Genomic DNA, 16,628 nt, shown 5'->3' with positions numbered 1-16,628 from the left:
TGGTCAGGACTATGGACACTGGCCTGGTCAGATCCATACCTGAGATTCCCAGAGAATGGCTAATGACTAATGTTTTGTTAGGTGCTTATAAAGGTAGAACCCACAAGGCTATCCTGCCTTTGTCCAATGAGGGTCAAGCGTACAGCCTGACATACTTCCTGCCTACTTTCCTCCCACTTAGGTGAGATCAAGCACATCCTGTGCAGTTGGGGCAACCAACTTTGTTTACAGAAGTAGGAACACATGGCTTGTTATCTCACATGAACAGTAGCCCCTAGCATTCCAGGAAGTTATCTATTCCTTGGGCAAGTGGGGCTTACAGGTTCACTGGCCCTCACACATGGGGTCAAACTCAGGATGTAAGGGCTTCACAGCAAGCATTTGTACCCCATCTTGATAGCCTGTATTTAAACAACTCCTATCAGTTCCACATTTTATTCTTCATTCCAAAAATGTATCTTTATGTCTCTGAAATTGGAGCATTTTATCAATTGTATGTGATTGCTTAACGTTTCCTTTCTTGTGGTATAAACAATAGTGGTGCATCTTACATTTGTTACTCCTTCAATTCAGAGAAACAAGGTAAAAATTTGTTAGTGGGCAAATGTATTGGTTTCTAGGTGTATGGGGGAAATAATTTGGATAGTCTCTTAATTTCCAAACTGGACTTTAAAATTTTTTTGGGGTAAATAGAGCAGGAGAAATGGCTCAACAGTTAAGAATGCTTTACTGCTTTTACAGAGGACCAAGGTTCAGAGTTCATCAGTGACAGCAGGTGGCTTACAACTCCAGGGGATCCAATGCCTTTTAACTTCTACAGGCACCTACACCCACATACTACACATGAACTCATGCATGCATACACAAGTACACATAGATTAAAAAATAAATTAGATGCCGGGCGGTGGTGGCACACGCCTTTAGTCCCAGTATTTGGGAGGCAGAGGCAGGCCTGGTCTACAAGAGCTAGTACCCGGACAGCCTCCAAAACCACAGAAACCCTGTCTCCAAAAACCAAAAATAATAATAGTAGTAATAATAATAAATTAGAAATTAAAGATAGACATGGTGGCATACACCTTAAATTTTAGTTCTCAGGCAGAGGGAGATGGATCTCTGAGTTCAAAGCTATTAAATTTCAGACTCATGAAGACTATATAGAATCTGCTTCAAGCATACAAAAGAACAACAAAACAAATATATCTGTAATGCATTGCTCTATTTTATTTGTATTTCAAGACAGGGTTTCTCTATGTAGCCTTGGCTGTCCTGAAACTCAATAACCCTCCAGCATATGCCTCTGCATTGGGATCAAAGGTGTGGACTACCACAACCTCCAACACCAGCTTGTTTTGTTTTGTGCATTATCTGTATACAGCAGGAAGCAAACACAGTATTCTTTTGGGGTATTTAATGAAGACTAATGTTTTCTTCTAACTAAAACATGTTCCTTTATGTTTTAAAGTTGCAAACAGTTACAGTATTTCAAAAGTGAAAAATTCTTCTGAACCTTTGAATGAGGAGGCTTCCATCATCCAGAGTGTGGGCTACCGAAACCGTGTCAAAAGTCTTCGACGGATTGAATGTTCTGGAAATGCCACCTTGGTAAAGCTGTTTTCAGGGTTTTTTTTTTTGGGGGGGGGGCATCTATTTATTAAACGTGAATAAGAGTTATAAACTTAGAAGTTCAGGGTACCAGTTGTGATCAAAAGACACTTTATAGGCCGTTCCCCTGTTCTATAACTTCATCAACTCTGACATAATATCAGTGATCTTTTGTAGGTATTTGAAAATTACTTAAACTTAACCACTGTTATTATCAAAGAAAATGTAATGACTTAGTCTCTTTGTGTGTAGCTAGATCACAAACTACACCTTATTAAGTGTTGTTAGGAATGCTGGGATTTTATGGTTGTCATTAATCCTTTTTTAAATTAAATATTTAATTTATTTATTTACTTGTTGGTTGAATTTGGTTTTTTTTTGTTTGGTTGATTTTTTTTTTTGTTTTGTTTTGTTTTGTTTTGTTTTGTTTTGAGACAGGGTTTCTCTGTGGCTTTGGAGTCTGTCCTGGAACTAGTAGCTCCGTAGACCAGGCTGGCCTCGAACTTACAGAGATCCACCTGCCTCTGTCTCCCGAGTGCTGAGACTAAAGGCGTGCACCACCACCGCCTGGCTATGCTTTACATTTTATGTTGCCAGTCTTAATCAGATGTGATTGGAAATACAGACTATCAGCTTTAGATTTTTCTATACTAAAACTTAGTAAATACTCATCATCATAATTAGTTTTGTAAAAATAAAGGAAATTTTCAAAACATAAAACTTAGGCATTCTTTACTGTTTAACAGAAGGACAGTCTCAGTGTTCAGCTGTCTAATCTTGGAATTGTGAGATCAACAAAGAAAAATCGTCAGGCACAGGCTCGAAATAAATCTGTGTACATTGAATTAGGTAAGGTCTCAGATTTGATTAAGTTTGAAATAATAATTGCTAGATTATTTGACTTAAACTTTTATCAAAAACCTTGGTTGTGATTTATGTGTGTTGCACTGAGTTTTGGTAAATGAAAATAATTTTATAGGCTCTATTAAAAAAGGAACAAAAGGAAAGATTTCTGGTTATTAATGTAAGTGAATTTTGGAAAAATATAGTCACAATAATAAAAAAAAAAAAAAAAAAAAAAAAAAAAACTTGATTAGAAAGAGCCAGGATAAACTGTACAGGCCTTTCACTTAATTTCCAGCTGGCCAAAAAGAAAAAAAATGAAATGAGCCCAAAGCTCAAACAAGTCTCTTTAACTATATTTTCTAAGAATTTGTGAGGGTGGCCAAATTTGTTATCCCAGCATTTGAGAGGCTGAACCAGGAAGGTCAAGAGTTTGAGGTCACCCTGGGATACACAGAACACCTATCTCAAAAATATCTAAGTAATCCAATTGGCAAGAATGGTCCTATTTTGAGTTCCCTACACCACCATGGGTCTCTGTTACATTTATTGGATTTCTTTGAAATTAAATTGTGTGTGTGCTGGTCATAATAAATCCATCAATAGTGATGGTGTTTTGTGAAAATATTTCAATTGGTAAAGACACTTGATAACCTACATTCCTACATTCAGTCCCTAGATTCTACCTAGTCGGAGAGAACCAACTCTAAGAAGTTGTTCTCTGACATCTACTCTACACACACACACTTGTTAATTAAAGCAGTTACTATTTAGGAGCACTTAACTGTTTTGGTTTTTTGTTTGTTTGTTTGTTTGTTTGTTTTGTTTTTTTGAGACAGCGTTTCACTGTATTGTTTTGGAGCCTGTCCTGGAACTTGCTCTTGTAGACCAGGCTGATCTCGAACTCACAGAGATCCACCTACCTCTGCCTCCCGAGTGCTGAGACTAAAGGTGTGCGCCACCACCACCCAGCTACTTAACTGTATTTTAAGTGCTGTTGTACTTTTTGTGTACCTCATCTAAGGTCCTGATGTGGTTACTAATTTTATGGGTAAGAAAATTAAGTCACAAAGAGGTTAAGAATTTGAAAATAGGGCTGGGCAGTGGTGGTACACAATTTCAGTCCCAGCACTCAACAAGCAGAGAGGAAGGTATCTCTCTGAGTTCTAGGCCAAGCTGGTCTACAGAGTGAATTCCTGGATAGCCAGAGCTATGGAGAGAAACCCTGTCTCAAAAACTCTAACCAAAAAAAAGAGGCGGGGGTTTGGGCGTAGGAAGTTGGCTTTGAAGCCCTCGCTTTCAGCCACTTTTCTGAATTGCCACATATGCTACCACATAGTGGGAATTATTTATATAATGTAACATAATTATTTGTACAAAATACACATTACAAGTATTTCTGGGCGAACCACTCTGTGTTTTGTGAATTTTTTTTTGTTTGTTTGTTTTGTTTTTTGATTATTTTAATTAAAAACTTTGAATAATTTTGCGGTTTTGTTTTTTAAGAGTCTGATTCTTCTGAAGAGACAGTTAGTAAACCAGAAGACTGCAGGTGAGTCACAAGGAGCCTTTGTCTATGAAGGTGATATTTTCATATCTAATTAATATTGAGGATCATAGATTTAGGTCATGTTATTAGAAGAAACTTCAAGGATTATTATTTAGTTTCCTCTGTTTATTTTATTTCCTGGGAAACCTTTTTTGTTTGTTGTGCTTTTTTTTATTTTTTTCATTCCAAAGGAGTTTTAGATAACAGTGGAAGTCAGCACACACTTGTTCCCACCCAATGGTTATTCTCTGAGTTTCTCATATATGGTAGTAATTATGCCTGATAAAAATACTAGAAGATCTGTTTGTTTGTTTGTTTGTTTGGGGGCAGTCTATGTAGCACTAGCTGTCCTGGAACTCACAGAAATCTGTCTACTGCCTTCCAAGTGATTAAAAGCATATGCCACCACACCTGACCCAAAGGTTTTGTTTACAGATTACTTTTACTTAATCTTAAAATGGGAGGGTGTGTGCTGGAAGTACGGTTCAGTGGTAAAGATTAAAGAGGTTTTTTGTTGTTTTAAGCTTTTATGCAGAGGTGAACTTGGTGGCACATGCCTTTAACCATAGAACTGTTCTTTTGTGGGGCAGGAGCCCATGGATTTCTATGAATTCAGGGCCATCCTGGTCTATAGAGAGAGAGACTGTCTCAAAAAAAATTACGTGTGTGGTTACTTTCCCTGAACTTATATTTGTGAACCACACTTGTGCCTCATGCCTGAAGAGGCCAGAAGACTGGATCCAGTCCCCTGGAACTGGAGTTACAGATGTCTATGAGCTAACCTGTGGGTGCTGGGGATCAAACCTGGGTACTCTGGAAGATCAACCAGTGCTCTTAACACTGAACCATTTCTCAGCCAGATATGATAGATAGCACATGCCTTTAGTCCCAGGACTCAGGAGGCAGAGACTATTAGATATCTGAGTTCAGGACAGTCAGGGCTACACAGAGTAACAAAACAAAACAAGATACTGGACCATTTCTCCATTACTCCAGGCGGTTAGAACATCCACTGGAAAGTGTGCTCATCTCAACCTACAGGGAATCCCATACCCCTGAAGAGAACTAACTCTCTCTCCCTTAGAAGCTCTGGACTGTCCATAACTCCTTAGTTGGGGGTGTGGGCTCATGAACCCCTTTTTCTATGCTAGAATGTTGACAGGCTTGATCTTGTACAGATGTTGTGCAGACAACCGTAGCTGCTGTGAGTACATGACTGCTTGTCATATCCAAGAGACACTGTTTTGGTCTGGTCTTTGCAACCTCTGGTTCTTAGACTCTTTCTAGCCCTTCTTCCCCAATGATCCCTGAGCATGCAAGTGTGTTCTTATTTGCACATCCAGAAAGTGTCCTACACTATTCTGGTTTTTATGACTGCTCTCAGTCTTCAACCATTCCATTTTTACTGGAAGGCACTTAGAAGAGAGCATATTTTAAAAGGTGAGCCCACCTGCTCAGCTAATTATTACAGCCCTATCTAGAGGAGCTAAAATATTTGATCTCACCCATTTCACAGGTTTGTGAGCAGTCAACTAGAATTTCTCATTAGGGCTTCTGTCTTTTCCCCCTTTTAGTGTGAGAGACCAGGAACTGTTACAAACCACCCCTCGGGGAGCTGGAAATGAAGCCAGTTTGGATTCTGCAAACAAGGGTAATGTCAAGCCTTCCCACCTTAATACACTAAAGAGAGTAGGTAGATGCAGTTCTGTAATTAAATTAATGTGAAGACCAGGTTCCAAATTTGTAATTTATAATTCACAGCATCTTTTTAAAGAATTAAAATATCTTTTTTTTTTTTTTTTTAAGCTACCCAAGTGCTGGGATTATAGTCACATACCACCAGCCCTCGCTGTCCTTTCCTCTTAATTGCTATATTCCATTTTTGCCACCTGGGTATGGTTTCTTTCTGTTTTGACTGATTTAGAAACAAGCATACTATAGCTTACCCTGGTCTTGAACTATCAGCATTTTTCCTGCCTTAACCCTCCCAGTGATGGAATACCACAGCCGCCTGTCAACAGTTTTTAAATGTAGAGCGTGAGTCTGTAAACAGAACAGAAAACTTGAGGTTTGTTGATCAAATAATCTGCTTTTTTTTTTTCAATCTTAAGAGACCAGGGGAATAGGGGATGTGACCTAATTATCACGTTTGGGAAAACATCAGACTCTGCATAATGGGATTACATGAAAGAGTATGAGCTAGACCTTCAGTATACTTGTAGTTTATGATGTTAACTCCTCTAAAGCCAATGGAAGCTGGGTAATGGCAGCACACACCTTTAATCCCAGCGCCCAGGAGGCAGGGACTCTGTGAGTTTGAGATTAGCCTGGTCTACAGAGTGAGTTCCAGGACAGTCACGGCTACACAGAGAGAAACCCTGTCTCAAAAAAACAATAATAATAATTAACAACAACAAAAAGCCAGTGGTCTGGGGCTGCAGTTAGGAGAATTTGTTGCTATTGTAGAAGACCTGGGTTTGATTCCCAGCACCCACATGATGGTTCACAACCATCTATAACTCCAGTTCCAGGGGATCTGAAATCCTCTTCTGTGTTTCATGAGCACCAAGCATGCCTATGATAGTGCATGTACATACATGCAAACAAAACATTTATATAATCTAAAATTTTAAAAAGGCTCGTTAGTGGATTGATTTTTACTTCCAAGTTGTATTAGTATATATTTTCTCATGATAATTCCTTGTTATTTTGTATATTTCAGCTGCTTGTGAGTTTTCTGAGGACGTAACAAATATTGAACAGCACCAGTGCAGTATTAAAGATTTGAACCCCATTGAGAATCATGCAACTGGAAGGCATCCAGAAAAATGTCAGGGTATTTCTGTTTCAGACTTACATGTGGAGCCATGTGGCACAGATATTCATGCCAGCTCATTACAGTGTGAGAACAGCAGTTTATTACTCACTGAAGACAGAATGAATGTAGAAAAGGCTGAATTCTATACTAAAAGCAAACAGTCTGGCTTAGCCAGGAGCCAACAGAACAGATGGGCTGAAAGTAAAGAAACATGTAATGACAGGCAGGTTCCCAGCACTGAGGAAGAGGCAGGTCTGAATGCCGATTCCCTCTGTGGGGGGAGAAAACAGAGTAATCAGAAAAGTCTGTGTCCAGAGGCTTCCAGAACTACCCAAGATGTTCCTTGGATGACACTAAATAGCAGCATTCAGAAAGTCAACGAGTGGTTTTCCAAAACTGGTGAAATGCTGACTTGTGGTGGCACCCCTGACAGGAGGCGTGAGGTGGAAGTCCCAAATGAAGTAGATGGATGCTCCAGGGTTCCAGGGGAAATGGACTTCGAGGCCTCCGATCCCCATGATGCTTTAAAGTGTAAAAGTGAAAGAGACCTCTCCAAACCAGTAGAGAATAATATCCGAGATAAAATATTTGGGAAAACGTATCAGAGAAAGGTAAGCCTCCCTCACTTGAACCACGTAACTGAAATTATTGGCACATTTACTGCAGAGCCACAGATAACACAAGAACACCCCTTCACAAATAAATTAAAACGTAAAAGGAGAACTACATGCCTTCATCCTGAGGATTTTATCAAGAAAGCAGATTTAACAGTTACTCAAAAGACTCCTGAAAATCTAAATCAGGGAAGTGACCAAATGGAGCCAGATGGCCAAGTGATGGGTTTTACCAGTAATGGTCAGGAGAATGGAACACAAGGGAATGATCTTCAGAAAGAGGAAAACGCAAATCCAGTGAAGTCCTTGGAAAAAGAGACTGTTTTCACAACTAAAGTCAAACCTATAAGCAACAGTATAAGCGATTTGGAGCTAGAATTAAATGTCCACAATTCAAAAACGCCTAAGAAAAATCGGCTGAGGAGGAAGTCTTCAACCAGATGTGTTCTTGCACTGGAACCAGTCAGTAGAAATCCAAGCCCACCTGCTGAATTTCAAATTGATAGTTGTAGCAGCAGTGAAGAAACAAAGAAACACAAGAACATTAGAACACCTCAACTCACGGAGAACATAGAACCTACGGAGAACATAGAACCTACAGCAGATGCCAAGAAGAATAACGAGTCAGATAAACAAATAAGGAAGAGAAGGGCCAGCGATGCTTTTCCAGAAGAGAAATTAATAAACATACCCGGTTTATTAACTAACTGTCCAAGTTCTAATAAACCTCAAGGACCTGCCCATCCTAGCCCTCAGAGAAAAGTGGAGAAACTTCAAACAAGCCAAATGTCCAACAGTGCCAAAGACTTGAAGGATCTGTCTCTGGGTGGAGAACAGGCTTTGCCCACTGAGAGATCTGAGGAGAGTACCAGTGTTTCATTGGTACCTGACACTGATTATGACACTCAGAACAGTGTGTCAATACTAGAAGCTAACAATGTTAGATATGCAAAAACAGGATCAAGTCAGTGCATGACTCAGTTTGTAGCGAGTGATAACCCTACACTTGCTACATCTAAAGATGCTGGAAGTGGCACCGAGTGCCTCAAGCGTCCATTGAGACACGAACTTAGCCATATTCCAGAGACCATAGAAATGGAAGAGAGTGAACTTGATACTCAGTATTTACAGAATACTTTTCAAGTTTCAAAGCGTCAGTCATTTACTTTATTTTCAAAACCAAGAGATCCCCAAAAGGAGTGTGTAACAGCTTGTGCTTCCTCTGTGTCCTTAAGGGGCATGACTTCTGAAGGTGAACAACAAGAAGAAAATCAGGAACACGAAGAGGCTGAAGTCAGTCACGTACAGGCAGTGCCTGCGACAGTGGGCTTATCTCTGCTTCGTCAGGAAGGCGAGCCAGGCGCTGATACAGTGCATGCTGGAGTGTCCAGGCTTTATCCATCATCTCAATACAGAAGCAATGAAAGTGTTCTCGGCACTGCGGGTAACCCTGGAATTCCACAAAACTCACATCCTAAACAATCAGTTTCTCCCATCAGGTCCTCTATGAAAACTGGTCATGGGAAAACCCTGTCAGAGGAACAATTAGAGAAGCATACATTGTCAACTGAAAAGGCAATGGGAAATGAGACCTCTGTTCAAAGTACAATGCACACAATTAGCCAGAACAACAGAAAAAATTCTTGTCAAGAAGCCAACTCGAATAGTGTTAATGAAGTGTGTCCCAGTGGTGAAAACTTCCAAGGACAACTAGGTCAAAACAGAGGGACTAAGTTCAACACTGTGCTTCCATTAGGTCTTATGCAACCTGGAGCCTGTAAGCAAAGTTTTCCTGCGAGTGATTATAAATATCCCGAAACAAAAAAGCAGGAAGTTGAGGCTGTTGGTGCAGATTTCTCTCCGCGTCTGTTTTCAGATAAGCTTGAACAAGCTGTGGGCAGTGGTTATGTTTTTCAGGTTTGTTCTGAGACACCTGACGACCTGTTGGATGATGTTGAAATACAGGAAAATACTAGCATCGGTGAAGGTGACCTAATGGAGAAGTCTGCTGTTTTTAACGGTAGTGTCCAGAGAAGAGAGTTCAGTAGGAGCCCTAGCCCTTTGACCCATGCATCGTTGGCTCGGAGTCTCCAGAGAAGGCCTAGGAAGTTAGAGTCTTCAGAAGAGAGTGGATCTTGTGAGGATGAAGACCTTCCCTGCTTCCAACACTTACTTGGCAGGGTAAGCAAAACACCTGAACCTACCAGACATAGCGGTGTTGTGACACAGCATCTGTCAGAGAGAGCAGAGGGGACCCAAGCGCCATGGAAGCGTAGCATCGGTGACTATGATAACGAGGTGATCTTGGTAGAGGCGTCTCAGGAACATCACCCTAGTGAGGATGCAAAATACTCTGGCAGCATGTTCTCTTCACAGCATAGTGCTATACAAGATTTAACTGTAAACCCAGGCTCCCAGGACCCCTTGTTTATTCCTTCCAAACAAAAGAGTCATCAGTCTGAGGATGAGGAAGATTTTCTAAGCGACAAGGAATTGATTTCAGGTGATGAAGAAGTGGGAACTTGCCTAGAGGAAGATGATGATAAAGAAGAGGACATTATGATCCCGGATTCAGGTAGTTTTGTCTGTTTGCACCAGTCCACAGAAGTGAGCTGTATGTCTTTTAGGGTTACATGAGTTTCTAAGTACAGTTACATTAATTGCTGCTTAAACTTGAAAGATGTTCCTCCTGGAGTTCTTTTCCATAAAAGTCAAAAGTCCTTCCTGGGCCTAGAGAGGTGGGGGATTGGAGGGGGCTTTGGAAAGATGGCTCAGCTGTTAAGAGCACTGGCTGTTCTTTCCAGAGGACCCAAGTTCAAGCCCAAGCCCCCATACGGCAGCTCACAATTTTCTGTCACTTCCATTCCAGGAGGTCCAACACCCTCATGTAGACAGGTATAACACCAGTCCACATAAAATAAAAATAAATAAAAGGGGAAAAAAAGAATAGGTACTCTCCTGCAATAAACCTAAGCTTGGTTCCTAGCATCCATGACAGGTAACTAACTCCAACTTCAGGAGGATCTAATGCCTCTGGCTTCCACAGGTACCTGCTGTGTTCACATAAGTAACCCACACAGATACACAAGATACACATGATTAAAAATCATAAAAAGAAAAATTTTTTTCAATGCCTTCATGTACCCAGAATGTCTGATAGGATGAACTTGAATGACCTAATTGCCAGTAGACTTGCTTCTGGGTTTTATTGCAAAATGTCTAAGACATGGTCTCTGAGTAGCCCTGACTGCCTGGAACAAAGATCTGCTTGCCTTTGCCTCCCAATGGGATTAAATGCATTCACCACCACACCCAGCCTGTTGTAGGAGTTCTGAAATGAAATCCTGTGTCCCAAATTTACTCATTTATGTGACATGAAGGGAAACAAGTGCTGTGAAAGGGAAGGGGTGGACAGTGCAGGCTGCAGAGTTCATGATCTGCTTTTACATCTGAGTCTGATTTTATTTGTCATTCAAGCTGAAGCGGCATCTGGATATGAGAGCGAAACAAACCTTTCTGAAGACTGCTCACAGAGTGACATTTTAACCACTCAGGTAAAAAGCATTCCAAAGTTTATGATGTTCTTTGTATATGGTGCTATGAACCCTCCGTTCTTACACCTGCTGGTGTCATGATGTCATTGGCCTAACAGCTGTGCACGATGCCTCAGGTCCTCAAATGGGATTTTTACAGTGCCCTGGTGAAACTAGATACCTTTTATACTTTCAGTACCATCTAGCCCACTGTAGAACACTGAATACTAACTTTAATATTGTCTCCCCACCCCCAAGAGACCGGGTTTTTCTGTTAGCCCTGGCTGTTCTAGTACTCACTCTATAAATCAGGCTGGCCTTAAACTCACAGAGATCTTATCTTTCTTAGAGCCAGAACCTGACTCTGTCACCTAGTTTTCATTTTGTAAAAGTGATATCTTAGATTCATCAGGGTCTTTCTTTCCTGTGGTTGTCCCTCACTAGCTGGACAACTTCTTAGGGTTCCCTCTGCATTCCTGCACAGGGTCCTGTGCTGAGCACACAGCAGTTCTGGTACAAGCACTAGTCAGAGTTCTCTATACCTGACTGTATGGTCTTGGCTGAGCGCTTATCTTCCTTAAATTGTAATAGGTGCAATCTCTTTTTCTTTCTTAACGTTTGTACGTATGTGAGTGTGTCTGCCACCAGGGTAAAAGTGTGGAGGTCAGGTGACACCTTATGGAAGTTGGTTCTGGGGATCAAATCAGGCCCTCACATGTGGTGGCAAGTGCTTTTGTGCTCTTTGCCGGCTCACTGGTCCAGTAGGTACATTGTTAAAATGGAGTTGTTTGAAAGCTTTTTAATCACCCTTTTTAGCTTTTGTTTCTCTCCTAAAGTGTAAATGTGCTTTTTAGCTGCCAGCCTGTGAGTAATTTTTCTTGTCTTCCTAAAAAGTACTAAATTGAATGATACTGGGAATTCATAGTATTCTTAAAGTAATTTTGTTGTTATCAAAAACCCAGAAAAGGAGCCAGGCCTGGAACACACCCCATTAGTCCCAGCACTCCAGAGGCAGAGGCAGGTGAACATCTATGAGTTCCAGGCCAGCCTGGTTTATGTTGTGAGTACCAGGCTAGCCAGGGCTACAAATTGAGACCCTGCCTCACAATGAAATTAAATAAAAGTAACCCAAGAAACCATTAAGTAATTCTATATACTATATCAGTGACTTTTTAATCTTATTAATTGTGTTGGGAATTGTTGATGCTGGGCTAGCACTATACTATGCATAGTGCTACCTCCCCAGCCTCTAACTATATTGGGGGTCGGGGATGGTTTTGTTTGTTAGGACAGCATCTACCTTTGTTATTTCTAAGACTGGCTCTGAACTTGAGAGCTTCCTGCCTCTGCATCTTGAATGCTGCAGTTATAGGGGTTATGTCTAACGTCTGTATAGCTTTCTGTTGTTTGAGTGTATAATGGTCTGTTTGCCCCTATGCTGCCTCTTGAGGGTCCTGGGCTAAGAGACACCATTGCTATTAGGCACAGCACTATAGTAGACATCCTGATTGCTAGATACTTAAAACCTCTCTGATTTTTGGTATATCAAACACAGTGTTAAATGCTGTTCTTTAGAGGTATTAAGCCAGCCCGGGTGTCTAGCTTCTGTAGTATGTGGAGTTTTCACTTTCCTGTACCTTTGCCAACACTAAGTGGTACCCAGTTTTTTAAGTAGTTTAATTCTTGACATTGCTGTGAGGATGACAAATAGAGAGGGCTTGGCTCCAACAGACATTCTCTGTTCAGGGTAAATCCTAGGCCTGAAGCCTGTAGGAATTGGGAGGAAACTGTTGAGACAACTGTCCACTCTGTGCCTCATTTGTCACCCAAATTCTCTACTTTTGTGACTTTGCTATAGTGATCAGAACGATTAAAAGACTTAGGAGATCTTCTCTCTATGTTCATTTTCTCTGATCCTTTCTGGATTTAGATTTGGGGCTCTGTCAATATGTCTGTCACCTAATTCTGTCCCTTGGCTGGTTTGCTTTTTAGGTTCCAGCTCTTTATTCCATCTGTCTTAGCCATACTGTATTATATTTGACATTCAATAAACCACTTTGTTGTTTCTTGTATCTCTGATCTTATTCCCAGAAATATGTTTGTTATTTATTTGTTCAAGATTCATTTTTAAAGTGTTTTTTTTTTTTATCATCTATCCAAAACAGGTAACTTTAATCTCGGCAAGCACAGATGAACAGAATGGTTGAAATGGGATCTTTACCCTGTCTTTATGTAGAACTGAGGAGTAATAGATGATAGATAGTGCCTAATTTGATATCATTAATATACCTTTTTGATGCTTATTGTGTGCATGTGTATACATACTCCACAACAGGCTGGCGAAGATGCAAGATTGTCTCCTCCCACCCTATAGGTCCCCTTCACCCACTGAACCATATTGGTTGTCCAACCCCCAACTCCTCCCCCATTAGCCAGACACTGATTCATCCATGCATTGATTTCTGCATTAAATGTTTGCCGAGAGCTTACTGTCTGTTAGACAGTGGGGTCAGGCATGGTGTTGCACACCTTGTACACCCATAACCTTAGCATTCCCAGCTTGGGGAAAGCTTAGACAGGAGAATCTCAAGTTTGAAGGTAGCCTGAGATACATAGGCCTGTCTTACAACAAAATCAACAAGGGAGGGTTCCTCCCATCAAGGAAGCTGTGTGTTCCCCTGAGTATACTGATGCACTGGCAGCCTGAGCCAAGTCATGTGGGGCTGCTAGACAATTAATTGGTGGGGATGTCCATAGAAGACCAAATGGGAAAAGAGGGGAGGCGGCAACTGAGACAAGGATACAGAAGCTCTGGATGCTTAGGGATCACTGAGTAGTCCTGTGTCTCTAAAAGACCAGGCTTATGGGAAATGCTGCGGATAAATAACAGATAAGATCAAGGTGTGGGCAGACTTTTGAATGGTGTGTTTGGGAATTTGGACTTTGTCCTGAGGGTAGTAAAGGCTAACAGTTCTTTAATATTCAAAAATACTAACATATTATCTGAACCATATTATGGCGCTTAAGGCCCTTTTGGAAAAAGGGTAGATGTGGCTTGTAGGAAATTTCGGCAGAATGGCAGTAAGTAGCATTGTGGGACTGGAACTGAAGAAGAGAACTCACTAGAGGTATTTCAGAACTTGAGTTAAGCACACTCGGTAACCTGTCTGGCTTTGTCCTCCCTCGTGCAGTTAAGCAATTATCTGTAGTGGAATTTGTCTAAGTTATGCATTCCTTCCGATGGGAAAAGCCAAAAGAAGGTTACTGCACCATTGCTCGGATTGCTTTTTCTCCTGGTTTTCTGGTGTGTTTAATGGCCACTTGGGGTAGTCGTGGTTGCTGGCTTTAAAGCATTGTGTAGGGCCCTCGGCTCAGGTTTGATCGGTGATGTCAGTGATGTCAGTACTCCAGGGTACCACGTGGTGGCATTGGCGCCACTGCAGATGTCGCAGCAATACAGTCTCAGAGAGAGTAGCAGTGGGAACCCTTGTAAAGCTAGAACTACAGTTTTTTTTCTGTCATAAAATCCTCCTGAGAACTGTGAATTTAGTGTTGCTGTAGGAAGAAAATAGCTTGTTTTTAATGAAGAGAAAAGTCATTTTCAAGGGTCAGAAGGTAAAACAGATACTGTGCCCTTCCCAAAGTAGAAAAACAGCATCCACATTCCTTCTAAAAGTGGTAAAGAAACATGTATTTTGGGAAATTACTTATATGCCTGCATTCTTTGCTTGTCAAATACCTTGGACTTGCTAAATTGTTTGTGGCAGGGTCTCACTGTGTAGCCCTGGCTAGCCTGAAACTCCCTACATACACCAGGCTATTGGGAGGGGCAGGGAACAGTGGCCATGCTGGACAAGAAAAAGTAGTAGCTACTGTTACGAGCTTTCTAGAATGTTATAGGAAATTATTCAACAATTCATCTGTTTAAAAAAACTAAATATACTTTGAGGCCAGCCTGGTCTACAAAGTGAGTTCCAGAACAGCCAGGATGGTTACAAAGAGAAACCTTGTCTTGAAAAAACAAAGCAAAAAACCTAAATATACTTGGAGCTGAGTATAGCGTCATGCAACTACTCTCAGCTACAAATCTTTTAAAAATAAAGTAATAATAATAATTTAATAATTAAGGGCTGGAAAGATGGCTCAGAGGTTAAGAGCACTGGCTGCTCTTACAGATTCCCAGCATCCATATGATAGCTCACAATTCCTGTTCTCGTGGATACAATGCCTTCTTGTGACCTCAGAGAGCGCTAGGCATACTTGTGCAGACAAAACATCTGTATACAGAATTTGGGGGGGGGGGTTCTTTATTTTGCTTTTTTAACAAGGCTTCTCTGTGTAGCCCTGGCTATCCTAATACTCTCTGTAGACCAGGCTGGCCTTGAACTCACAGGGATCCGCCTGCCTCTGCCTTCCGAGTGCTGAGATTAAAGGCATGTATCACCACCAACAGACCATTAAAAAATTTTGGGGGTGGGGGGGGACAAAAAACACACCCATTTTTTTGTGTGTGGACTAATCTCACAATATCAAATCTTTGAAGCATAGCTTATGTATGATGCTAACATATTCTTGCAGATTTTAAGCCTAAAGTACTGTTACTGTTTTCTATTTTCTTTCATCTTTAAAAGAAAATGTTGAGTTACAATGAAGCAAGTCTATTTGGGAGAGTCGGGGGATGTGCCCTCCTCTAACATGATTTTGAAATAATTTCAAGGTCATTAACCGCAGGAGTATGTATGGTTGGATTAAAAAGTATTCAACTAGAACCCATAATTCCATACTAGGTGATTTCAGTTCTCATGCTGGAATTAATTGATGTGACATATTTTTACTTTATGGTGCGCCTTTGAAAGTGTGTGACTCTCTTGGTGTTCTTTGGTTTTACAGCAGAGGGCTACCATGAAGGATAATCTCATAAAGCTCCAGCAGGAAATGGCCCACCTGGAAGCTGTGTTAGAGCAGCAAGGAGACCAGCCTTCTGGCCACTCTCCATGTCTCATAGCTGACCCTTGTGCCCCCGAAGACCCACCACACCCAGAGCAAGACATATCAGGAACAGGTTCGTAATGCCAAACAAACACCAGTATCATGAGCAAAATGATTCCCTTCCTTATTAACCTTCTGTTTCTTTCAGAAGGTGAGTCCTGAGTCCAACACGGAGTGAGTGATCTTTGCTCAGCACACATTTACTGAGTTGCCCCATGAGTGATTTGGGAGCCTTATTTCTAGGCCTTGCTCACAAGTGATGTTCCAGTCAGAGGGACCCAAGATAATCATGCACGTCATTCTCTGGTGTTTTCAAGGAGATGCTATGGAGACCCCCATAGGAGATAGAAAGAAACAGTTCTTGCTCTTAGTGGTTGGGGTGATTGGTAATAGGTATTCCTGTAATTTCAGAAAGCCATCAAAATAAGGACCATTGAGATGTACTCCTGACAGCGTTAGATCACAAAGCAAAGGCCTGTTTTATGAGTTTTCTTATTTGTAGAAAAAGATCTCCTATTTCATTTCAGGAGCTGCACCTTGGCTTTAGTTGGAGAGCAGGCTTTCTCTTTGCTGGAGCTTGTTTGTCACCGCAGCACTTCAGGTGCAGAGGCAGAGGGGTCAGGAGTTAAGGAGGTTTTCATTCAGAAACCGTACATATTGGTGCTTAGGGACCGACT

The 16,628-nt window shown here is 41.2% G+C and overlaps 1 protein-coding gene across 1 annotated transcript in view; it reads left to right on the top strand.

The window, feature by feature from the left end:
• Nucleotides 1-16,628, top strand: part of Brca1 (BRCA1 DNA repair associated) — a 58,038-nt gene that overhangs the window by 16,580 nt on the left and 24,830 nt on the right. Inside the window, exons 6-12 of the mRNA XM_051177549.1 lie at nt 1,466-1,605; nt 2,352-2,454; nt 3,955-4,000; nt 5,572-5,648; nt 6,720-10,004; nt 10,907-10,983; nt 15,853-16,024. Coding sequence (XP_051033506.1) covers nt 1,466-1,605; nt 2,352-2,454; nt 3,955-4,000; nt 5,572-5,648; nt 6,720-10,004; nt 10,907-10,983; nt 15,853-16,024 — 3,900 coding nt within the window. The remainder of the gene's footprint in view (nt 1-1,465; nt 1,606-2,351; nt 2,455-3,954; nt 4,001-5,571; nt 5,649-6,719; nt 10,005-10,906; nt 10,984-15,852; nt 16,025-16,628) is intronic.

This window comes from Phodopus roborovskii, unplaced genomic scaffold (assembly GCF_943737965.1).
Source record: "Phodopus roborovskii unplaced genomic scaffold, PHOROB, whole genome shotgun sequence".
Lineage (NCBI taxonomy): Eukaryota > Metazoa > Chordata > Mammalia > Rodentia > Cricetidae > Phodopus > Phodopus roborovskii.
This window is presented reverse-complemented; position numbering and strand designations above follow the sequence as displayed.